We start from the raw sequence: 25,663 nt of genomic DNA, 5'->3' as shown, positions 1-25,663 counted from the left end.
TAGAACTGTCGCCGATTTCAGATATGACGCTTGCCGATAATGCTTCTTTTGTGAACAAACTACTCGTCAGGCACGACACCAACGTGCCTCCCAACTCGTCGGTGATTGTCGCTATGCATTGCAGCAGCCTCTCTGATGCCGTCACACTACTTTCTTCATCCGGCCGCTTTTATAATCAAAAAGGTCTGCTGCTACCTTTTGCGACAGTGAACGTCAAACAGGGCTCCACAGCCATTTTCGTCTGTAACCACTTGTCATACCCTGTGATGCTGCTTCAAGGCGAATTTCTTGGCTATGTGGAAGCGATCGACGCCGTACAAATTACGGATGCTCCCGAAGACACGTCCTGCGCCAGTTAGAGCACGCTCAGTTCTCTCTCTACGTCCGACCCTTTGCCCACAGCCACAGATGTGTTCGATTCATCTATTGCCGATGGTCTCACCCCAGCTCAGCATTCTCAGCTTCTGTGCTGCATCTTAGAAGAATTTCGTTCTTCTTTTGATGTCAAGCAACCTTCCCTGGGCCGGATGTCTGCTGTCATGCACCATATTGACACTGGCTCCCAATCGCCATTGCGGCAACGCCCATATAGCGTCTCTGCCGCAGAACGTCGTGTGATTAATGAGCAAGTCGACGAAATGCTTCAGCGCGAAGTGATCCGACCCTCAAACAGTCCTTGGGCATCTCCTGTCGTACTTGTTACAAAAAAAGATGGCTCTGTACGGTTCTGTATAGACTATCGGCACCTGAACAAGATCACTCGTAAAGATGTATATCCGTTATTGCGAATTGATGACGCTATCGATAGCTTACAAGGAGCTGAATTCTTTTCTTCTCTAGATTTACGCTCCGGCTATTGGCAAGTGCCCATGGCTGATGCCGGTAGGCCGTAGACAGCCTTTGTCACACCCGACGGCAAATACGAATTTAGTGTCATGCTGTTTGGACTTTGTAATGGCCCAGCAACCTTTGAACGCATGATGGACACAGTTTTGCGCTTCTTGAAGTGGCACACGTGTTTATGTTACCTAGACGACATTGTTGTTTTTGCCCCTGACTTCACCACTCACTTTCAACGCCTCCGGCGTGTTTTGACGTGCCTAACAAACGCTGGTCTACAACTGAACCTAAAGAAGTGCCGATTTACAGTGTGGCAGCTCACGATACTGGGTTACGTCGTCTCGAAGGAGGGAATCCTCCCCGATCCAGCCAAACTTCGTGTCGTCGCCGAATACCCGAAAGCGACTGTCCGTCAAAGAACTGCGCAGTTTCGTAGGCTTGTGTTCCTACTTGAGGCGCTTCATTCGTAATTTCGTCGCCGTCATATCGCCCCTGACGAAGCTCCTTGGAAGAAACGAACCCCTTCATTTGTAGTCATCCGAGTGCGACGAAGCGTTTGCAAAGCTCCGTTGTTTGCTGACGTCTCCTCCCATTTTGCGCCACTATGACCCAACGGCACCTATTGAGGTACACACGGATGCCAGCGGTGTTGGCCTCGGCGCCGTCCTAGCGCAACGCAAACAAGGCTTTCCTGAATATGTTGTGGCATATGATATGCAAGCCATACGCTTACTAAGGCCGCGACCAATTACACCGTCACGGAAAAAGAATGCCTGGCGATCATCAGGGCCCTTACCAAGTTTCGGCCCTATTTGTATGGTCGCCAATTTGATGTCGTCACGGACCACCATGCAATATGCTGGGTGTCATCATTGAAGAATCCCTCAGGTCATCTTGCCTGCTGGGCACTTCGATTGCAGGATTACAATATCCGCGTACTTTACCGCAACGGACGCCATCATCCTGACGCTGACGCCCTCTCACGTTCTCTCTTGCCTGACGACAATGCCTGCTGCTCACTCTCCCAGCTTGACGTTTCTTCCATCGACATTGGGACCATCGCTTCCGAGCAGCGCAAGGATCCCTGGATGAGGCAATCCATAGACTTCATAGACATCATACTTCCTTGCTGATCCGTCATCGCAGCCAACCACTCGTGCATTGCGCCGTCAAGCTTGCCATTTCTCCATTCGCAACGACCTGCTTCACCGATGCAATTACACCTCTGATGGACGCCAGTGATTATTAGTAGTACCTCGAAGCCTCCGTTCGGAAATCTGCGCATCCTTCCACTCTGATCCACAGTGTGCACACTCGAGACTTTTCAAAACCTACCAGCACCTCCGACAACGCTACTACTGGCGAGGAATTTACAACTACGTTCAGAAGCTCGTTCGCTCATGCCCCGACAGCCAGTGCTGGAAATCTTCACCTCAGCTCTCGCCAGCTGGTCTGCAGCCTCTACCCTGCCCTAACCGACCTATGGACCACTTCCTTTGACAGCAGCTGGTAACCGCTGGGCGATTGTTTCAGTCAATTACCTCACGCGATACGCCGAAACGGCTGCCCTTCTGGCAGCTATAGCGCGTAACGTTGCCACATTCCTGGTTCGCCGATTCATTCTGCGGCATGGTTCACCTCAAGAACTGCTCAGCGATCGCGGACGCGTCTTCCTGTCGGAGGTAGTTTAAGCCATTCTCAAAGAGTGCCACGTTGTTCATCGCACAACTACGGCGTACCACCCTCAAACGAATGGCCTCACGGAACGCTTCAACCGTACGCTCGGTGATATGCTTTCAATGTACGTCACCTCCGACCACACGAATTGGGGCACCATCCTACCCTTCGCAACCTACGCGTATAACACAGCTACGCAGACCACCATTGGGTTTTCACCCTATTTCTTACTGTATGGTCGGCACCCTTCGCACACCATCGACACAATTCTGCCGTATCGGCCGGATGCATCCGAGTTTGTACCTATCTCTGCCACGGTCAGACATGCAGAAGAGTGCCGCGACCTCGCTCGGGTATTTACTACCGAAGATCATGAGTGCCAGAGGAGCACTCGTGGTGACGCCACTTTCACGGTCACCTTCAATCCGGGAGCGCTCGTGTGGCTCTCAGTCCCTTTCACTGCCCCTGGCCTCTTATCAAAACTGGTTTCGAAGTATGAAGGCCCTTATCGTGTCATTAAACGCGCATCTCCTGTGAACTATCTAATAGAACCATCTTCAGACATGCGCCGCCGTGGACGAGACATTGTCCATGTCGACCGTCTAAAGCCTTACTACGACTCGCTCATCGTGACGAACTGTTAGGTCGCCGGACGGCTCCCTTATCGCTCCCGGGGGTGATTGTAGCAAATAAGAGACGCTAGTGGGTTCAGCGCTACTGGATCAAAACGCTAATGGATCGAGCGCTCTTGATCGGCAATGGCTCTCGTGTTTGAAAGCTGTTACTGTGCTGACGGTTGAAGTTGCTCTGCTCCAAGCTCTGCTGAATAAACACCTTCAGATTAGTAATAAATAGGCTTGCCTCGTTGCATCTGATAGTCACACAAACAAGGTCACTCACGGGTTCCAGCAGGTTTCCTTATCCGGCAGGTTCGAGGTCGGGTGGCAGAGAGAGCGGGTCTTCTGCGGTGGTGCTGTTTTATGCCTTTTTACGTTTGCGAGGAAAATGACCTCCTCGCACGTTGTATAGCTTTTCCCTCGAGCCGGGGGGGTACGCGCATCACGAGAGGCGAGGGAGAACTGGGAGAGTGCGTAGTGCCCCTCTTGCATGTCTACCCCGGCTCCAGGTGCTTCCACAGTGTGGGAACGCGACGACGTGAGTACGCGGGAGATGGGTGCACATCTTCCCCACAAGTTCTGTGTGTGTGTTTGAACCTTCTCTCCCTCACAACCTGGGACAGCTGACGACCGTTGGATGGACTTCCAGATACCAAACACCAGTCACAAGCGTGGAGAAAGTCCACTTCCTCCCTCTTCTGGGCGAGGGCATTCCAAAGATGCTATAAAATGCACCTACACCAACGAGCCTCCAGCGTTCGACACAAGCTTAGAGTGTTTGTGTCGTTCTCTGGCAAGAAGCTGAGCTTGTCAAGGTGACTGCTCTGTACGTAGTGTGTGGGGGTCTTCCCCAACTCGTAGCGCGTGTAATCACAGCTACGTAGGGTTCGGGCGAATAAGGCAACAAGCGAGTCAACTCAACAACGTTTATTGCTGTTGGCAATAAAACACTCTTGCAGAGGGAAGTCCGCTCTGTATAACAACTAATAAAATAGGCTTGCCTCGTCGCGTGTGGTAGTCACGCAAACGAGGTCACTCACGGCTTTCAGCAGGTAAATTCCGTCCGGGCAGTTAGGTCAAGCGAGGTCAGAGAGCCCGGGGGTCTCTTGGTCGCGCTCTTTTATATCTTTTTACCTTTCCGCGAGGGGAGTGTCCTCCTCGCCCGCCGGATACTTTCCCTCTTCCCGCGTGGGCGCGCGCGTCGCGAGAGGCGAGCGAGAACCGGGAGAGGGCAAAGTGCATTTCTCCCGTGTCCGCCCGGCTACCGCCACGTGCGCTCCGTTCGCAAGCGACGGGCGAGCGCCCGTGGGAGAAGGTGGCAGCGTGTGCTCCCCACAAGTGATGTAATTAAATGTATTGTTACTCGTTACAGTGTCGCCTCGTCTCTGCCTGGGCCCCTCTCTGCTGCTAGTCAAACTCCAGACTGCTAGGGCCAATGCTACTTCAACAGACCTGGGTGCCTCTTTCTAACAGCATTTTAGAATCAAGTACAAAAACAAGACAAAAAAAAAATCTGTGGATCCCATGCGCTGTGAGAATCTGTTTGATCAAAGCTTTCATTGGTGTTTGTGAAGAAGGGTGTTCCTGCTTTGGAACTGCCTCGCTCAACATAAACTTGTTGCGCTTGATCATGCACATGCCATGCATGCCAATGATGTAACAACCACGACGGCATGAAGATGACAGTATGACAACGACGGAATGACAACCATGGCATTACTACGACAAAATGACAACAATGGAATAACCACGGTGGCATTACAGCTGCATGCCAACTATGCGATGGCAACAATGGAGTGACAACGATGATGTGAAGACGACAACATGGAGATGACTGTATGACGATGACGCAACAACTATGATGGAATGACGACACTACTACTACAAATTGACGAAACGACCATGATGATGGACAATGATGGAATGATCATGACGGCATGACGACGGATAGATGATGACAGTGACGTGACAACAACATCATGTCAATGGTATGACGACGACGGTGTGATGAAAGGAATGACAGAGCTAGAATGGTGACAATGGCATGACGCCAATGGGATGACAATGATGAAGTCATTGATGACAATGATGAAGTCATTGTCGTCTCATTGCTTCCCACCATGCAGGAGTCCTCGAATGGTAGAGCCTATAAATACACCTGGAGGTACTTGGCCACTTGTCGCTGCCAAGTCGCTTTGTCTTTGATGATTGTTTCAAATGGGAGTCTTCTTTTGTGTGTTTTGATGGTAAAAGATGGGTTCAGGCTGAGCGCATAGCTTCCGTTCACTGATATTTGAAGCTTCCCCAGTACAAGACTTTCACACTTCATGGCATGATTTTTTCAGTGCGAAGCAATGCTGAACTGCAGAAAGAAAAGAAAATGAACAAAGGGTTAGTGAATTAAGGACAAACACGAGCGCTATGAACTCGGACCAACTTGCCCAAATCGCTATTTCTATCTAATACTTTGACACTTCTTGGGCACAGCCTTCTGCACTTCTTTAAGATGCCTTTTGTCGTGGTTCATTGCTTTGACAATATTTGTGATAGCTTCCAATGCCTTTGTTTCATGTTCCTCTTTATTCAGTATCACAAACCTTGCTGTTATATGAGCAAGTAAGATTCAGGTTCTGTATTAGATAAGTGACAGTGTCCTTGACAAGGGGGCCTCTGGCTTTTGGCTTTGAGTACTGGTTAAATAGCAGTACTGGTTAATAACAGTATTGCTTAATAGCAGTGCAGTGATAGAGTACGGCTTAATCTTGTTTCCCATGTCAACAAGTGTTCACGCATACTACAGTTTGATAAAGTCAATTTAAGTACACTTGCACATGATAAAGGGGAGAGAGTGATTGTAGAGACTTTTCCTATGTTATTCGACACGGGAAGGTCAATGCATGATCAAACCATCCACAAGTCTAACCTCCGGTGAAATACAACTAATGCGTGGCACTGAGATAGAAGGCAATGCATGTGTGATGTCTCTGGGTACGGATTATTCTGTTATTTACCTTTGAATTCATCCTTTTATGCGAAGTACATTCACCAACAAATTCTTTTTTTTACACAGAAGGGTGTGGGGTCTTAGGGTCTCACAGGCATACTGACCACTGCTGGTTCGAGCTTAGCGAGCCACAGGGCCGCCCGCGTTGGCCATCGCCTAATGCACCTCTGCACGCACTCTTAGGCCACAAAGGGGGTACCAAGTGCTACGCATGCAAGAGAACACAGTAATGCCCCGAGTTGGTGGAAACCGTTTATTGTCTCCAGTGACACCCAACACTGCAGAAACGCCCGGTCCCGGGGCGGCGCAGGAACAAAAGGGGTCCTGCCCCAAGGGTGAAAATACAGACAGGGGCGTCTATAGCACGTCGCTGCGAACGCACAGGCTCAAGCTAGGACACGCCAGCAGGAAAAGTCCCGGCGGCTATGCTACTTGCTCTCGCAATAACCAATGGGCCAACTTCGCGAGAGCTCGTGGGTAATTTCCTTTGGCTGGGCCTCTGATAAGTGAGTGCGGCTTGGTGTGGTAAAACCTTATGCGAGCTTTATGTAGCGCTCTTCGGCCTGGCATTCGGAAAGGACCAGCACAAAAGTATGTGCTCACCGCAGGGTCAGAAGCACCGTGCGCGAGCTCAAGTCCTAGTCACAAAGGTGTTGGCGGACGAGAGGAAAGCATGTACGTACTCAGTGCTGTCCCGGAGGTAAATGGCTCTCCCCCGCGCTCGCAAAGCGGGAATTCGCCAGTGGGCGCCAGAATGATGCGGGTGCCCTCATCGCAAACTAATCTGAGGGGAGTGCCACTGCTGAAACTGGTTGCGAGTGGAAAGGGGAGAGACGTAGGGAAAACAGAACAGGTGAATGCTCTTGCATTGGCGCCGGTGCATACCTCAATCCTCACAAGGGTCTGTAAGAAATGTCTGAATAATTGGGCAGCCCCCCCTCCCCCCCTCCTCCAAAAAGAAAGAAAGAAAAATGGTTGAACTTTGTGTCGCACTGACAAAGTCCTCTTCACTGCGAACATATGGCACGCAGTAGGCTGTAAAAGATAGATAAAGAACTTTATTGAGGTCCTGAAGGATTCCGACCCCGTTTTATAGGGGGAGAATCGCGGGCCGCTCCCACGTAGGGACGGGGAGGCCTAGCCTCACCGCTGCAGTAGGCTGTAAGAAATAAATTAAAATTAAACGCACCGTGGTGATCTGTGTAAGTGAGGCTTTCGCGTTGGTTGCTTGGCCAAAATAACCTTGTGTGTTATCTAGAGTGGTACGATACCGAGTATTGTGTTCACCGAACTTCCCTGCTCCTCTCCACACAGATTGATGAATGCAACATCAAAACCTTATGAACACAAAAAAAGCTTTACCTAAAATTGCATGGATGCGAGGCAACAACAAATTATGACAACTTTTTTCATGACCACCACATTTGTTTGGCGACATCGTGCATGCATCATGTTAGAAAAATTGAGCAAGATCGATATATAGCGTTAGAGATTTTTGGTAACCATTACGCATTTGTTGAACAGACGGTTTTGTTACAGAACTCACCCATATGGTTTTCTGGAGTAGGTAGCGGTGTCGTGGGTAAGTGTAAGCAGCTTGGAAAGAACGGTCGGCTACTCAAATCCAAAACTTGTTGCAGGAGCGGTGCACTCACTGAATGCACATTTATTTGTTGTAAAAGTGTCTGTTAGGTTCAATTGGTATTGCTGGTAATTTGTCATTTTGTTCAGTGAGTTGAGGATAGCTTCTTTGGACTTCAAGTTTCAACATAACTTTTGTAAGAAGATACTAACTAGCCTTATCCTCAAGTGAGGGGGCGTTGCATTTAGTACTAATGCAGCTACCACCTCTTTACCGCTGCTACTCATGCTAGTCACTTGCCACACGGCTACATCAAGAACACCAGATGGGTCTATGATGCAAGACACATGCTGAATATGGATCAAAGTTGCATAGAGTGCATGATACGATGTGCCAATACATGTGGTGCCTCTGATCGACACTGCACACACCAGCTTATGGCCTCCGAGATTTGGCACTGCATCTTAGAGGCCACTATGACTGGCTCAATGTGCCATTGCCAGAGAAGATGCTGCTCCACTTTCTGGCCGCTCTCTGTCATGTGGCGCACGATTTGAAAGGTGTGTCGCAAACAACAGCATGTAATTAATTTTTTTGATCACTTACATGTGCAGTTGTTTTCTTTTATTGCCTCAGTCATCATTTGCAGCAACAGTGAAATTTCATTATATTGTAATTATGGATAAACACGCTTCTTTCTGTTATTTCTTGTCATGTTATTTCTGTTATTTCATATTTCTTCATGTGAGGAAATAGGAAATAGAGGCGTGAAGTTATAAAAACGTAAATACTTCTCTATATCGAGGATTTCTTTATGTTGAAGTTTGTTATGCCTAGATTTAACTGTATTATATTGTACCCTTGCCTTCAAATCAAAGCTGTTGAGAAGGAGTGACATGCATTCAGCTTTACCCAGTTTATATAAAATTTTTTCTGAGCGTCGCATTAACTGCAGTGGAGCACTTATCTGTAAGCCACTTATTTGCTTGATTTCAGCTTGACAAAACTGTTTTGTCAGCAGCATTGAACACAAAGAGGCTTTAAAGTTCTTTGAGAACCCACAGGATGCATTTGAGTGGATGTGTATTTGCTCAGTTTGCTGTCACCATTAGCAGTGATGCCGAACTTCCAAAGCACGGTGATGACTTAAATTAGTTTTGAATCACCCGTCAGATTGTGCTGGTTCCACAATAAAAGTTTATTCCTCCTCCTCCTCCCTTCAGACTGGGCTAAATATACATATGTGTGGGTTTCCGGTAATGACAGTGCTCAACAAGATGCAGAAGCAAAATGGGAACCATTCACCAGCTGTTTTCATTTCTTTATGTAGCTGGTATTAACATTTGCCCAATTTCAGCGGCCGTATTTTGTAGCGATCTCAAGTCCGTCATGCTAATTACAGTGATGGAAGTGCTGCTTCAATTGCTCCAAAAGAGAAATGCTGCTAAATGCTGCTCCAAACTGTCACTTTTGTTAGTAACTGCTCCGAACGTGCTCCGAAACAGCGCTGGGAAATTTGATATCGTACTGATTACCAACTGTCCGCTGTGGCAACTGTGATATGTGACTCATCACTTTTACATTGTGATACTCCGCTTTATCGGCTTTGATCTGATTTCTGCCACAAGAACTGGCATTTTAAATTATAGCTCATTTAGCTGTATTTTTGAACTTGACATGCAGACTATTTTGGGGAAATGTGATGGTGACTGAGATTAATTCAATCTCATACTGATTATGAACTGCTACTTTGGCAACGGTTATATGTGATTGTAGTTACTTTTATAATGTGGTGCTCAGGTTTACTGTTTTGATCTAATTTCTGCGACAAGTACTGGTATTTTCAATATATAGCTCATTTTACTGCGTTTTCGATAACCAATCCTCTTAATTGTTTATTTCTTAAAATTTTTGTTGATTATTGTATGTGCAATATGCTTCATAAATAATAATGTTTATGAGACGTTTCGGTAATGCTTTTAACTCCAGGAGTCGTACGACATATTTTGCCATCTGCTCTGAAAACACCAATAGCTGTTCCAAAGGGACATTTTTTCTGCTCGGAAATCTGCTCCAAAAACTAAAATGTTTCTTCCCTCATTGTAATTATCAAGTGGCCAATTCTGACTATAATGAATGTGTCCTAGCCAATGACAAAGAGTAAGAATGGTGTTCATAAATGGGATGATTAGAATATACGGTCCTAGGTGCAGGAATGTATCAGGAAGTATGCCAAAGCAGCTAGCCTGCATCTTTTAAACGTCCCTAGACATTGCCACAAGGACGCCAAATTGCTAAGTCTGTTTAAAAAAAACACTAGAAATAGGCATAAATGTCTTAACTATGTGAGTATCTGCTGCAGCGAGGAAGCGCTCTTGATAATTTTCTAGTATCAAGGTGGGCATTCTTTAAGACTAAGTTCGACAACCTATAACGTCGCTTCAAAATTGTCCTAAAACGACGACTTGTAGCTTGTGACACACTATGAACATTCAGAATTGATTCCTTGTGCTGTATTTTGCCATGCAAGTTGCTGTTAATTAGTTAATTAGACCCTAAATGAAGAATATCCTGTTTTCAATATCATAATAATATTCATCATAGGAGAAAAAGAATTAGCATTTTTATGTGAGCTGGTAAAAATACATGAACTATGCAGATTTCATTCAAATTGTCTAAAAAAATCAAAGTTATCTTAAGTGTCTTGTCCCTCCTTATTGGGCATCGCGTTTCTGTGACTTGTTTTATGCACAGCATGTAAGGGGCCACGCTCAGACTGCCTAATAATTGTGTCACTTGTGATGAGAGACACACATTTTCTTCACCTACTTGCAGGTTCCACTTTGTTTGGTTCCTGGTATCCCATCTCTTCGTGAATATCCAAGGTGAGCAAAGTGTTTGCTATATTGTCTGCGGGTCACTTAAGACATCGCTGCACACTCTCTAAAGCTACACGCTTGAAAAATCTTAAACACGAGTCTTTGTGCATCGTGTCATAGCCCCTATACCATTTCTGGGAGAGCTGGTTGAAAAAAATGTCACAGTTTCGCCCTAAGGGCGAAGCAATGAATGCGATAGCAACACAGCAATGTCATACGAAGTAAGGTGAGCGGCTTTGGTAGCAATATGAATTGTAGTAAACATGAGCTGATTAAGTAAGCAGGTGTGCTGCGGCATAAGTAGACCGACATGAAGAGAGACTCGATGACCACGAGAAGGCGCGTGTGAAACAGTGGTGTTGATGAGAAGCGCTTCCCGTGGGCAGCGCGCGTGCGAAGGGACACACCTGTAGCGCTGCACTGCCGATCCGGGCAGCATTACATGTGTAGCGTGCGTTGGAAAATGTGGCCCGACTATTACTAACTGAATGAACAAGCGTGGTGTGAGCGCGCACAAACAAACATGAATAGATCACACTGAATGACTGCAGACAACGACTGTCAAAACGCTGGCAGCAAGCCCATACGCTGCAGCGGGCGAAGGTACGTGCGGTCTATCGCTTCAACAGAAACTGAGCGGCGAATACACAGTGCATAAAGGTCAGAGCCGTGTGGAGATAAGAGACGGTGCGGCAAGCGACGAGCGCGGTTGTTGGCAGAGTAGAAATGCGCCCCCCCCCCCCCCCCCCCCCGCTCTCTCCGGCGCTGGCTTCCCGCTTCCTTGCTTGCGCGTGGGAGAGATAAGAGACGGTGCGGTCGAGCGACGAGCGCGGTTGTTGGCAGAGTAGAACTGCCCCCCCCCCCGCTCCCTCCGGCGCTGGCTTCCCGCTTCGTTGCTTGCGCGTGGGAGATTGAGTCCGTTCGCTCTCCGTGATAGCGCGCGTCTCGCACGCTTCCGCTCGGGCATATGGCGCGCGGTGCAGATTTTATCTATACGGAACCTCACGGCGACGGCTACGGCGACGGCAGAAATCCGGTTGAAGTGTCCATATAATTGCTATCGCAATAAAATTGCATTAAAAAAATGGCTGATTGTGAAAATATGCTACAAGCCAAATGTGAGAAAAACATAATACGCTGAAATCCCGATAATTTGAAATCATATTCAAAAGTCATATGTATTTGAATGGTAAAAATTCAGAGCCCTTTGACTACTGTAAAGATGGAAGCCAGTGAAGCTGTGACTATGGTGGGTCTGTTCTAGTGAATATTGCCCCATATCGCATATGGCATATTGTTGTTGGGCATAACCTAACCAAACGTGTCTATCATGAATATTCTGGTTGAGAAAGTTGCGTTAAAACCTGGCCGTCTCACTGGGGAAGTTGGCGGGACCGTTGCCGAGGCGTGAACCACTGTTGTTGGGTTCCTGGAGGGCAAGACGACGTTGACGTTTTGCCTCAACATCGCGCTCTTGCAACTCGGGGTCGGTGGCTCTTCACTGACGTTTCGCCTGGGCTTCGGAAGCCCTCACGCTAGAAGTGGTACGTTGATTACGAGCCCTTTCCTAAGCATGTTCACGGTAGCATTGCTCAAATGCATTAGGACACGTCAATTGCTCATGTATGACTCATACCCCCGTAAACACGGCCTCGCGATTACGACGATAGAAGAGAAGTGAAATTCTATGCTGGAATGATTAGTGGCAACACAGCTAGCTGTGAAAGCAGATGACGACGACGAACGCGGGAGCAATGGCACGGCATCTCACGGCACGAGCGCAAACCGAGGTCAATGAGCTAGCTGCGGAAGACGACGACGACGCTCGAGCTAATGCTGATAATAGTTTTTTTCTACATGCGAATACGATCCTGGAGGAACTAACCCTTAATAGCTTCGCTGTAAAAAGCTCCCACCAATTCGAATTCTAAAAAACGCATAACGGTTGTTTCAAACAGAATTTTTCACTCCTATGGACCACTTTTCTGGCAAACCTGAGCTAAAGGCGAAGGCTGGATGCGTTGCTAGCTACCGTGTGCGGATGCGCGACTCTCACGCGTCCCCTGATGTTTTCCCCGTCTCCTGTAATCCGGCTTCGCCGTGTAGCTTTAGGGCGGCGGAATTGCAGCATATTACGAGAGATGGCGCTAGTGTTGCACTGCTAACGCCACCTGACGGCGGGGGTTACGCGGGCGCAAAAGGGAGAAGGCTGTTCCTCTTCGGGTTGGGGTCGGTGAGCGATGCGGACGTCCCGCGCATGCGCCGATCCACGCATCGCGAGACCGTCTCGAGTGGCTAGGAGGAGGGCACCGGTATGGACGAACACGGATCGTTCGAACGCGCCACCGTTCGGTGACAGTACACGTGAACGACTAGGCGATGGTGTCATATCATGGGGCGTACATATTCGCTTGCTATGCGGTCGCAGTGAGTCGGACTTAGTTGATTTGTCGCGCGCCCATGTGAATTTTCTATGCATTGTAACTCGGCTAGCGTGTATTAGTGTATGAAAGGTGCAATAAATGCCCTTTTGATTGTTAGCACTACTGTGTTGTCGTTCCTTTGTCCCAAGAGCCCGGGCTGTGTGAGACCCCACAACCGTAAGAAGAATGAGGGAGGTGCATGCCGTCCTTTCCCATCTGGCTTGAAAGGAGCACGCAGTAGCCCCCAGTGCGTGCTTGATCATGTTCCTATGCGGGCTCCCCATTTTTCTCTCCTATCGAGCGCTTGATCACATTACTGTGCAGTCTATCAACATTGGGCGTGCGGGAGGAAGTTGAGCCACCATCCTTCTCAGCTCACACTCACAGCAAGCGGCTTGACAGGCATGATCTTATCACACTTGGACTTATACGGATATGCGCGCTGATGGAAGAAAAATAAGACCTTTTCAATGCAGCCCAGGGATGGTTTTGCGCGCTGTACCTCACAATTGATTCGGCACTTTACTTAAAGGTGCTCGCCTTCTTTCGAACCCCATTTTAATTTAATGTATTTCCAGTCCCTTTGGAGTTCAAATTAACGAGATTATACTGTATAACCCAGCATTAGTAGCTCCAAAAATGACCAATTTATGTAAATATTTTCCACATATCATCACTTGCCATTCTTTTCCTTTGAACGTGGAAGCCGCAGCTACATCAGCTTTCACATGAAAGTGTCAGACTCCTGCAAGCTATTTCGCTGCAAAGAGCAAGGGTCAGTAAGTTTTTCTGCAGAAAAATTTAGTAAAATTAGTTAAACAGATTCGTCTCTTTTTTTCTTCTTCACATTTAGGCGTAATATAGTTAGCTTTCCATTGCCAGTGACACTGTGTGACGGGTTCCAGCAGATGGGAGACAGACAGGGACACAATGCAGACACAACACACATTTATAATTCACATATTTAAGCCTTAAGGGGTCAAAGAACGCAGTCCACAGATAGCATACACTGCCGTGAACATCTCCGGCGAATTTCGCAGTCATTTTGCGTGATGCCACCTTTTTCTCAAACACTCTCTTATCAAATGAGGCCTTCCTCTTACCTGCTTCGAAGCTGCAAGCGGCTCGCATATGTCGTCATATGCAAGATTTTTATAGACAGCTGCTATTGGCTGATAGCTGACAATAATAAAAAAAAGACCGCATATCGACGAAGTGAATGATAAGTGGGCGAAGCACCGGGGGATCATTCGGTTAACCGGGAATCCCCGGATGCCGGCAAGCGGACCCAGAGGTGCCGATAGCGCAGGAAGTGGCGACAAAACGCCGGAAGCGTTCTCTACCTGAGGTTGGTGGCGCCGATGCTCGGTTCAAGCGTGACGCCGGCAAGCGGACCCAGAGGCGGTGAGAGCGCGGGAAGCGGCGGCAAAACGACGGAACCGTTCTCTACCTGAGGTTGGTGGCGCCGATGCTTGGTTCAAGCGCAAGCTTCGCGAGCCCTCAGCTCCGGGTCCGCTTGCCGGCGTTGCCGTACTGCTGCAGCTTTGCGAGCCCTCAGCTCTGGGTCCACATGCCGCCGTTGTCGTGCTGCTGCAGCTTCGCGAGTCCTCAGCTCCGGGTCTGCTTGCCGGCATTGCCATTTTGCTGCAGGTTCCCGCGCCCTAGACTCCGGGTCTGCTTGTTGTCTGCGTTGCCGTGCTGCAGCAGCTTTCCGAGCCCTCGACTCCACTTGCAGTTGAGCTGCCACTCTCGTCTTTTCATCTATAGCAGGTGCGCCATTATCAGAAGCGACCGTTATCATCCATGGCTGAAGAGAGAAAGAGAGCATGCGTCAGGAACGAACGCTCCTGTGCACCGCAGCGCCCCTAGCGGACTCCATGCAAACCAGAGCGACGGACGACGACGAGGAAGGGACAAGGCTCGGCCCAAAGGTGCTTCGCCCCTAAAAGGGTGTTTGGATCAGTCTGCTTCTTCCTACTTTTACATTGTACGGTAAAATTCCGAGCAAGCGCCCCCACCCGTGCAAGAGCCCCCCCCCCCCCCTAACTTCACTGCCAACTTCAAATTTTTGCGCCGTTCCGGGAAAGCGCCTCCACTTCCCGCTCTGCACCAACACTGGCCTGCCGCATCCAGTCCACGAAATAATGGCAAATTCGACAAATCGCACCGGTGCGTATCGCGGTGCCCCGATGAGCCATTTCATCGAATCATGGTCGCACCCGGCGCCCCTAAAGTCTCTAGATATTGTTTTCTCGGGACTTTAGGCGCCCCAGTGGGCACACATGCGCATCGGGGCGAACTGCGGCTGGTGGTCTGTAGTTCACGGACCGCCGGCCTACGGCGAGATCTGCCTCTCCCACGGCACAGAGGATTTCCCTGCGGCACAGCAACGTGACCACTCGGCGACAGAGGAGTGGTCACGGCTGCGCTTTGGCGTCGTGGCTGCTAATCACTCGCCACCGATATCGTCGCTAGGCCTTTTCCAGTTCATTTCGAATCTGTAGCAGACGGCGTTTCAGAACGAATTGCTGACGCTCCCAAGCAGCAATGTTTTGTTACCGTCATTGCCGCTTTACCCTCTCCTCTCAATAATTTCACACGATGAAGAAAACATGCTGATATTTGCGGTGCCACCAGCTGCGATGCGAGCATGGCTGAGCCGCGGTTCGCTGTCCTCTGTCGGTAGCCATGCACTGCAGCTGAGCTTGACTTGTATCGGAACTCTCATTAGTGCTAAACGTTTCACCGTGGACATGGTTATTAATAAAGTGAACATTACGTGTCACTTTACTCTTGCAGACATAATTTGCCTGGAATAGAAGCTGCATAACCAATGTTCGTTTCGCCGGTCGCGGCGACGCATCGGTGCAGCGTCAATGCACTCTTTCTGTAGTTCTTTTGGTGGTTTTGAGAGTGATAAACACCACTAACAAATCTTTGGCTTAATAAAGTTCATGTTCAATAAAATTTTAATGCCATTCCCACAGCGCTTCCTTTTTTTTTTTTTGCGGTAAAATTTTGTCGTAGCCATCTTGAATTTTGGTGCTGTTCCGGGATAGCGCCCCCCCTTAACTTTTCCGGTAATTTCGACTTGCTTGAGGGGGTGGCGCTTGCTCGGAATTTTACAGTATAATAATTGACGCAGTTTAATAAAAATTCAGAGCCCTTCTCCTGTCCGAGAAAATGGGGGTAAGCGAAGCTTGTGGCAAGACGACACTGTCTCAGGCGTTCCGCTTCCTTTGCCCTAAACTCAGGGTCAGAGGCTATTCGCTGACGTTTGGACTCAACATCGCGCTCCCGCAAGTAGGGGTTCCACGGCTTTTCGTTGACGTTTCGCCTGGGCTTCGGAAGCCTTCAGGCTAGAATCGGAAGACAAGCTTCGCTTATCCCCATTTTCTCGACAGCAGAAGGGCTGGTGGTTTTGTCTCTTTGGGTCCCACGTGTCACAAGGGTAGTTCAAGGGCGCGTTACAGGTTCCCAAGCCCACAGGGGTATGTGCCATTGAGCTTTGACCCTTTCTACACTATCAACTGGATCGGTCCACTCTTCAACGTGACACCACCACCACCACTGCCGACACGTATGAGCCTCTAAAGCTTAGCTGAACAGGCGGAAGTAAGCGAAAATGTGCTTTCGAATTTCAATAAAGATTACGTACTTACGGAAGAACCCGGCTATCGCCTGCTCGCTCATGGCCACGGCTGCCTGCATAGCAATTAAACTTTGGCTAATCTGCTTATCGGGGTCATAGCGATCGAGTCTCGCTAATATCTATTAGTTTTGAACACTCAACTAGCCTCGAACCACATGAAAGTTGAGGTCAGACAATGCGTAGGCTGGCCATCACACGCTCTCTCCTGGCTGCTCCTGGTTAGGTGCCTTGGCAAACATCACTTTGTATGACATTTCAGAGCATGTCAAAATGTGCAGGTTTGATGCGGCTTCTATCTGTCCATCAAGATCGTGGAGGACTGCACCACGTAGTGCAGCCAGACTGGAGCACATGAGCACGAGCGTGCACTCCAGCCCTTTCATACACAAAGCAAACGCTGCACATACGCACTACAGTTGCATGCAGCTGCGGGGGTCTGCTATGGAGCATAAGTACTGCGGCCGCCGCGGGGTGCCGCGACGATTTTGCTTGCTGAAGACAACGTTTGGCGCGTCATAGGTGGCAAAGTCGGAAATAGTGGCGTCTACGGGAACACCCAAAATCAACTTGAACTACGTGCCGCGGTGACAGTCGGTTGGCGGAACGTTGTGGGCAAGCCCCGCTTTGTCGTAGCGTAGACTTTGCAATGCAAGGCATTGAAGAAAGAGCGGGAGCACCGCGAAGGGGATCAAAGGTGATCTTTGATTGCCAATAACTCCACTTCTACAGAACGCATTGAAGTACTTTTTGCTGCAATATATTTGTGAAATAGTCTAGCTTAACTTCAAATGCATTGCTAGACTTCGATAAGAAGTGCTTTAGGGGCTGGGCCCCTTTAATACATAACATAAAAAATAAAAGCCTAGCAATCTACAAATTATATACAATACAGTTTTAATGAAAATCTTGCTGTGGTGTTACTTGATAGGCACGTAGTTCACAGGGCACATCAGTGCAATTATCCTGCTCCTTACATTACTAGCTTGAATTAGCCATGCTCGCTCAGTGATCCATAATGTTGCCTAAGGGGGTATGAGCCATTCATTGTCTTGGTGCAAACAGGATCGGTGACAGTGAACCTACAGCTCCAGACACTGAGCGAACTCGTTCTGGAACCCATACGCCGCGGCACCCTCAAAGAGGAAACTCCCGGCGAGAAGGTGAGCCTGGTCTTGACTGTTATAGAAGAACTGCAAAGGCAAACGATGCAACAAAGTGAAATAATGAGAACTTTTGTCCAAACGCTTCATCAAGAGAAATCAGCACGATATATTGTAGAGCCGGATGTTTTTGAAGGAGACTCGCAAAGTGTGCACAACTGGCTGTGGTTTTTCGAGTACGCCTGTGACAAGAATATGTGGCACTCCGACGACACCAAGATTTTGAATATGCGCCGTTATTTGAGAGCTATCGCCAGAAAATGGTATGATGTGCACCTAATGGATCATGAACCAACATGTCGGGAACTGTGGAAAAGCAACTTTTTAGCTGCTTTCCAAGGCAATGAGGTAGAAAGATGGGATGCTGCACTGCGGTTCAGATGTACATGTGGCTCTCTGCTTGAGTACTGTATTGAGAAGCGTCGCCTATTGTATTCTGCAGAACCGAAGCTAGCGTCTCGTGCAGTTGTAGCTTTGGTAACGCAAGGGTTGTGTATCGAAATCCGTAGTCAAGTCCAGCTGAAAGGTCTAAGAACATTTGATGACCTTCTGAGCTTTCTACATTCTACAGTGTCAACAGTTCCATTGAAAAGACAACCAGGTGGCAGAACAGAACAACTTGATTCTCATAACCTGAGTGAACATCTAGAGTCGTTACCGTCATCCGAGCGTGAAGAAAGCTTCATAAGCAAACACGTGGGAAGCATCGATCATGAATGTGATGATGGTGAAGGACCAGTTACTGTAGTTCACGACCGACTACTTCCACATAAACTGACTGCCGTGGATCAAAATCCCGAGAAAAAGAGCTACTGTGAGACCATGTATTTGGTGTCGTCAAGCTTACTGTATGCTCCCATTCAGGTAGATGGCATTGAAGTCAAGGCCCTTGTTGACAGTGGGGCTTCTGTCTCAATTATCAACAAGAGTCGAGTGGACGCTAGTCGTTTGCATGCTGGTAGAACGTTGCGTGTCCAAGCCTACGATGGGTCAGTGACCATGCATAGCGAATGGATAACCCTGGCTATTGAATTCCAAGGACATTCTATTACCAGTGACGTATTGGCAATTCCCAATGTCACCTATGATTTTGTCTTGTCCCACCCAGACATGAAGAAACTGAAGATAAACCTCTATTGGGACGACAAAGTAATGGCCGAAGACAACATAAAAACAGAAGGTCCTGGTGACGAAACTAGCGTATCAACGCTGATTTTCAACGAGGAAGACATCAAGACTACGCACCCAGAGTTTATATGCATGGGCAGCTATCCTCCAGCGATGAAATCACATGTCGTTCCTTTTGAGCTCGCAGATAAAACAGTGGTTCGTAGAGCCTTCTATAATATGTCCAGAGATAAAAAGGTGTGGCTGAAAAAGGAGTTGCAAGAAATGTTGGACGCAGGTATCATCTGGCCTTCTGTATCCCCATTTGCTTCTCCTATAACCATAGCGCCAAAAGAAGACGGAACGTTCCGCCTTTGTACAGACTACCGTGCTCTCAATCGTCAAACGGATTTGATACCTTATCCAATGCCGAGAATCGATGACATCATTGACGAAACTGGTGGTTGCCATTGCTTTTCACGAATAGATCTCTGCAAGGGCTTTTGGCAGATTCCACTAAGTGAAGAGACGAAAAAGTACACCGCGTTCATAACCCCATTTGACTTGTTTGAGTACAACCGCCTACCATTTGGTTGGAAAAACTCCCCTGCGTGGTTTCAGAAGATTATGACCGACATTCTGAAACCTTACTTGGGCACATTTTGCAATGTGTACATCGACGACATTATCATCTACTCAAAGACAAAGGAGGAGCACCGTAGCCATCTTTCAAAAGTTCTTCACGCTCTCAGCCTTGCCCAACTCAAAGTCAACTTCAAGAAAAGTGCGTTCTTTCAAGAAAAAGTGGTATTTCTAGGCAGGGTGTTCGATGGACACACTAAAAGCACTAAGCAAGAATCGGTAGAAAGAATTTCCAAGTTGGTAAAGCCGTACGACATGCACTCCCTACGTGTTTTTCTTGGCTTAGCAGGACACTTCCGGGCGTTTATCAAAGACTGTGCCCTGAGAACAAGGTGTCTGACACGTTTAACCCAGAAGGACATGCCTTTTCAATGGGACGAGGAGTGCGAAGGTGCCTATTGTGAGCTGGTAAAACTAATATCGTCGGACCCGATCTTGCGAATACCGAATTTTTCTCTGCCTTTCGTGCTGAACACAGACGCGTCACACTATGCAACCGGTGCAGTTCTATATGAGAAATCCTCAAAGCAAGCTGATCAAACGAAACATCACGTTGTGGGGTATTATAGCTATACTCTGAAGCCTGCTGAGATCAATTACTCCACCACAGAAAAGGAAGCTCTGGCCGTCTTAAAAGCTGTTCAGTATTTTCGTACTTGCGAGAGCAATTACATGGACACTCCAAGCGGATTTCTGTCGTCGGCGTCGCCGTGAGGTTCCGTATAAAGTCCAAGGACGATAAAATTGTGGCTGTGTGCTGTATGCTGTATGTGCGCGTGATAGCATACGAGGGATGCGCTCTTACACAGGGAGTGAACGCACGGCGTAGAGCAAACGCGGCGTCTTATGTTGTGCGAAAGGCCATGGGGCGATGGGAGTGGGGGGGACGGACGTTGTGCTGCGGCACCAAATGCATATCTTGTGACTGGGGCAACGGGAAACTGGAATCTCGCAGGCAAAAGGAGGAAATCGGGAAGGCAGCGCGGGAGGGAGGGGGGGTGCGGCTTCTACTCTGTGAGCAACTGCTTACTTGTACTTTGCGCGGCGGTGGGCGGTCATGCGCACCGTATCTTGAAAGTAATCTGCAACACGGCTCCTACCATTGTATGCGCTGCGCTTTCACCGCTTAGTTTCCGTTGAAGCGTGTGGGAACCCTCGGGTACAGTCCTCGGGTCCCATAACCGCCGCACGGGCAGCGAACGTCGCGTCAAGCGCATGCGTGCCAGGGAGAGTTGGGAGAGGGGAAACTTTCCTTCCGCGGGCGGCGCGCGGGAATCGCAAGCGCTATCAGCGCCACCGGGTGGGTGACGTGAGATCCCGCTGATATCGCCCGGGTATCTCTGGTCTCCAGCAAGCGGCGACGGCGGAAGTCTCCCGGCGGAAGTCTCCGCCGTCGCTCCCGTATTCCCGCACGTGGTTAGTCAACCGCGTTCTTGCCGCGGCAAACGCCGCGGCCCCCCCGTATTCCCCAGTTGGTAAGTCGGAAGCCCTTCTTTACCTAGTGTATTATTCTCTTCGAGGGAACCCTCAGCGATGTCACCTATAGCTAGCTGGCCTGCTCGAAGTGTTAGTTGCAGTCGTAATAAATGCTTTCCGAGTGTACACGTGGTTGTCTTCTATTGTTTCCTCGAGCTTGTACCGGACCGCGGTTGATGCGCAGGCATACGCCAACCGCGGGGCTCGGTGTGTCGAGGCAGAGGGCCGTCGGCGATCCCCACCATATCCCGACATTTTGGAGTTCCCAACGTGGGGCAAGCTCTTGGAAAACCGGACGACGATCGGTTCGGTGCGAGGAGGCTTTGTCCGGACCAGCGTTAGGCCTCACCCAAAGGCGTGATTGCTAGCTAGATTGGACATGTGCTTTCTTGAGTGCGAGTTAACGCTGCACCAGTGCCACCGAACTCGTGTAGACGCTGAGATTTGCAGCAAGTTTTCTTTTAAGAGTACGGCCGAAGCGAGTGAGTGCAGCAGCCGACGCGGTGGTCGATTTTCCCTGTACATATGTAAATAGCCTCCTTTCTGTATCTTTGGCTCTGGGAACCGGGCGCCAGAAACGCTGGCTAGGACGTCAGCGGGGCGCAGTCCCAGGAGTCTGCTCGAAAGCTGCGTGTTGAGCAGCGAGCGGGGATCGCTTAGCTAGGCCTGCATCTCCTCGCGGCGGCTCATCGGAACCCTTTATGGGTCTTTTGTGGCATTGGTATCCGTCATGGACGCGATTAGGCCTAAGGCTCTGCAGAGCTGCCGGTCGCATGTTCGAAGACGACCATGCCGTGACATTTAGCGGGTGCAACCGGATTCGCTAGTTCCACTATACTCGCCCGAGCGGAGAAACCTCGTTCGAAATAGAAAGCTTATTTTGTTCAGATGGACCCAATATTTTGCGGGCGGAAAATCTCGGGGGACCAGAGAGCGCTTTGTTCATGCGAGCATCGCCCTTTTTCGCGCTGTATCGGACCGGAAAAATTCGGTCGAAGCGAATACCTTCATTCAAACGAACTGGATTGTTTTTTGTATTTTTTGTCGTTGCCGCATAAAGCTATGCGGTAGACAGGTGGTTCAGCATCGTGTCAGACGGCCGACGCTGCGGAGGCCTCTACTGCCTTAATTTTAAGTGTTTGTGGAGTGCATTTGAGCGAATTTGCAGAACGAGTGAAGCCGCCTCGACTTGCTATTGCTGCCATGGTCCACGTCCCTGCATGCTGTCTCGGCCCCTCCCTGTTCGCGGCCCGATGCAGCAGCACATGGCAGCCACATGAGGGAGGCTCACCATCATACACTCCCACGAGGATGCGTCGGTGCAAGGTTCATCGATCCGGCGCGCGCGCCGCTTCGAGAAAGTCCTGACCCGCTGTTCCCGGGAGGACATTGCGGCGCGCATCTTGAGGGCAAGCCATCTTCAGCCCCCATCATCGTCAACCACTGTGACGGCCGCCACACAGGACAGTGCTGCCAATCTACGTGGATTTGGACATTTCCTGCCGGAGTTACAATCGCATCTGCCCGGATACTTTGTCAATGCCGTCGTTCCAGCGATTTCTCCGCCGTAGGGCAATATTTAAAGGTGGCGGGATGTGGGAACCCTCGGGTACAGTCCTTGGGTCCCATAACCGCCGCACGGGCAGCGAACGTCGCGTCAAGCGCATGCGTGCCAGGGAGAGTTGGGAGAGGGGAAACTTTCCTTCCGCGGGCGGCGCGGAAGGAAAGCGCTATCAGCGCCGCCGGGTGGGTCACGTGAGATCCCCGGGTCTCTCTGGTCTCCAGCAAGCGGCTTCGGCGGAAGTCTCCGCCGTCGCTCCCGTATTCCCGCACGTGGTTAGTCAACCGCGTTCTTGCCGCGGCAAACGCCGCGGCCCCCCCGTATTCCCCAGTTGGTAAGTCGGAAGCCCTTCTTTACCTAGTGTATTATTCTCTTCGAGGGAACCCTCAGCGATGTCACCTATAGCTAGCTGGCCTGCTTGAAGTGTTAGTTGCAGTCGTAATAAATGCTTTCCGAGTGTACACGTGGTTGTCGTCTATTGTTTCCTCGAAGGCTGTATTTCAGCGCTTAGTAAGGACGAGGACAAAGAAGGAGACGTACGGACACACATGCGCTACTCACAACAATGAAGTTTATTGCCTTGACCACGCTGAACAATATAGTGCCATGGAAGTACGTCACCGACCACGTGAGCCACATTGCTCGCGGGGAGCAGGGTGACAAAAACAGGGCGTGCAAAGAGCAATGAAAATTTACTTGTACATGCGCAAAAAAGCAAGTTCCTTGTCACTCAACGCTAGGGAAGTCTTACTAATACAAGAGTCACCATGATAGTTTATCTGCTCACTCTCGATTATTAGACGGGTTAGTTCACACTTGCTACTTCCAACTATCTGAGTTTTGTCAAAGAGAGGGATACACCCACAGTTATGGCAATGAATAGCAAGAAAACCATCTGAAGGCGTTTTGTTAACTTTGTAGTTATGCTCCTTGAGCCGTTCATTTACGCAGCGTCCCGTCTGCCCAACGTAACATCGGCCGCACTTCAACGGAATGCGATAAACTACGCCCGATCTGCACTCGGTGAACACATTCTTGTGTTGCTTTTTGCAGCTTTTCTTTACTTTCTCAGTCGGGTCAGTAGTCCTACATAACGTACCCAGCTTGCTAGGTGCTGAGAAAACAACTTGTACATTGTCCCGAGCAGCTAGTTTCTTCAGATTGTGCGACACTTGATGGATATGAGGGATAACTGCTACATTACGCTTCTGAAAAGGAGGCCTAGCATCCGCGTTGGAAGAACCAATACTGGTTTTCTTGCGTCGAAGGACACCCTCTGCGACTGACACCAACACATCAGTTGGGTAACCGGACTTTAAAAGCCTTGAAACTTGTTCGTTGAAGCTGGATGGCACTAAATGGCAGCAGGACTTATCAAGTGCGTTATTGAGGCACATCTTAGTAATACTACGTTTTATCAGTTTAGAATGGTTAGAATGAAATGCTAAAAGCGCTTTGTTAGCTCTGGGTGCATAACACCAACATGTGCGGTGATCAGTGAACACTAATTTCACGTCTAGGAACCTAATGGTACCGTTAGCAGGCATTTCGACAGTCACTACAAGGGGAGAAAGACAATTACGTATAGCTGATACGATGTCATCACTCTCTTTTTGTAGCTGCTCAAAGGAGCAATCCAGGAACACAATAAAATCATCTACATATCTAAAAATTTGCACGCATTTGCTAAAAAAATCTAGGCGATGGGACAGGCCATGGTCAATTTTTGCTAAGAACAAATCGCTTAACACCGGTGCAAGACAGGAGCCGATACAGACTCCTTTCTTTTGTAACAAGGGAATGCTATTCCATTGAATGAATGTCGAACAGAGATAAAAGTTAAGCATTTCTAGAAAATTGTCGACGGAGATACCAGCTTCACAGGAAAACTTAACGGATCCGTATTCATCAATGCATTCCTCGACGCAACGTAACAAATCATCATGTGGCAAGGAATAATATAGATCTGTCACATCAACTGAAAAGGCTTTCAACCCAACGTCTGCGTGGGCCTTGAGAAATTCAATCACTTCATTAGAATTCTTTACCAGAAATGGATCTTTTATTTCCAGCCGTTTCAACATGTCATTTAGATAGGAAGCGACTTGCTTTTGCCACGTGCCTTGCTCCGAAATGATGACTCTAAAAGGTATCCCCTCCTTGTGTGTTTTGGCACTGAAGAATACATCTAATGACATGCTATCAGATTTTTCGATACCTTTGCGCAGTTTATCAAGACCCAGGTTCTTGCAAAGTTGCACCGCACGTGCCTTTACTTTAGCCAAGGAAACTGACCTATGCTCATTAAAAACGGCTGACAAAGCATCGTTAGCTTTTCTAAAGAAACACTCGCGTGAAAATAGAGCAAACCCGCCCTCCTTATCCGCGGAAAGGACACAGAGAGAGTGATCTTTAAGAAAGGATGAAACACGTTTCACCGGAAGACCACAGGATGAAGGCTTATGCCGATTCAGGACATTCACTCCCTCAGAATTGAGCTTATGTGCTTCATCTTCAGGAACCCGCTTCGAAACTTGACGTACAACAGAAAGAAGCTCGGCATTTGTCCTTTTAGAGCCTATCCCAAATTTTGGTCCAAGTTCAAGGACGCGGCACACGTAGTCTGGAAGGCAAATGCCTTCAGGAACGTGGACGCTGCTGCTGACCTTTTGTTGGGATTTGGCAGTAAGGTTCCGCAGATGTCGGAGCTGGATGTTCCAGAGGGGCTCCACACGAGGTGGTCCATGACGGAGTATAACAGAGGACAGGAGGAAACTCGAAACATCAAGAGCCGTGGCCGTTGGCATCGCTGCGGTTTCAGCATAACGCGTCATATGGTCGACGCAGACTATAATCCAACGGTTGTCGTTTGTTGAGCGCGGGAATGGGCCGAGAAGGTCCACTCCAACCATTTCGAAAGGAGATGATGGTGGCGCTACAGGGTGAAGGAGTCCGACCGGAGCAGTATTAGGGCGCTTGAATTGCTGGCAATTGTTACAACTGGCCACATACTTTTCTATATCTCGTCGCATACTGGTCCAGT

General features: G+C 48.9%; 1 protein-coding gene across 1 annotated transcript in view; it reads right to left on the bottom strand.

Annotated features, from left to right (window-relative positions):
* The window catches only part of LOC125940825 (uncharacterized), a 63,137-nt gene extending 37,863 nt beyond the window's left edge, over positions 1-25,274 (bottom strand). The window contains exon 1 of the mRNA XM_049657422.1: positions 23,720-25,274. Within this exon, the coding sequence (XP_049513379.1) occupies positions 23,720-24,818 (1,099 nt within the window). The 5' untranslated portion in view covers positions 24,819-25,274. The remainder of the gene's footprint in view (positions 1-23,719) is intronic.
* Between the last annotated feature and the right edge of the window lie 389 nt (positions 25,275-25,663).

This window comes from Dermacentor silvarum, chromosome 10, assembly GCF_013339745.2.
Source record: "Dermacentor silvarum isolate Dsil-2018 chromosome 10, BIME_Dsil_1.4, whole genome shotgun sequence".
NCBI classification, from domain to species: Eukaryota; Metazoa; Arthropoda; class Arachnida; order Ixodida; family Ixodidae; genus Dermacentor; species Dermacentor silvarum.
The sequence above is the reverse complement of the archived record's forward strand: the minus strand, read 5'-3'. Positions and strand labels throughout refer to the sequence as shown.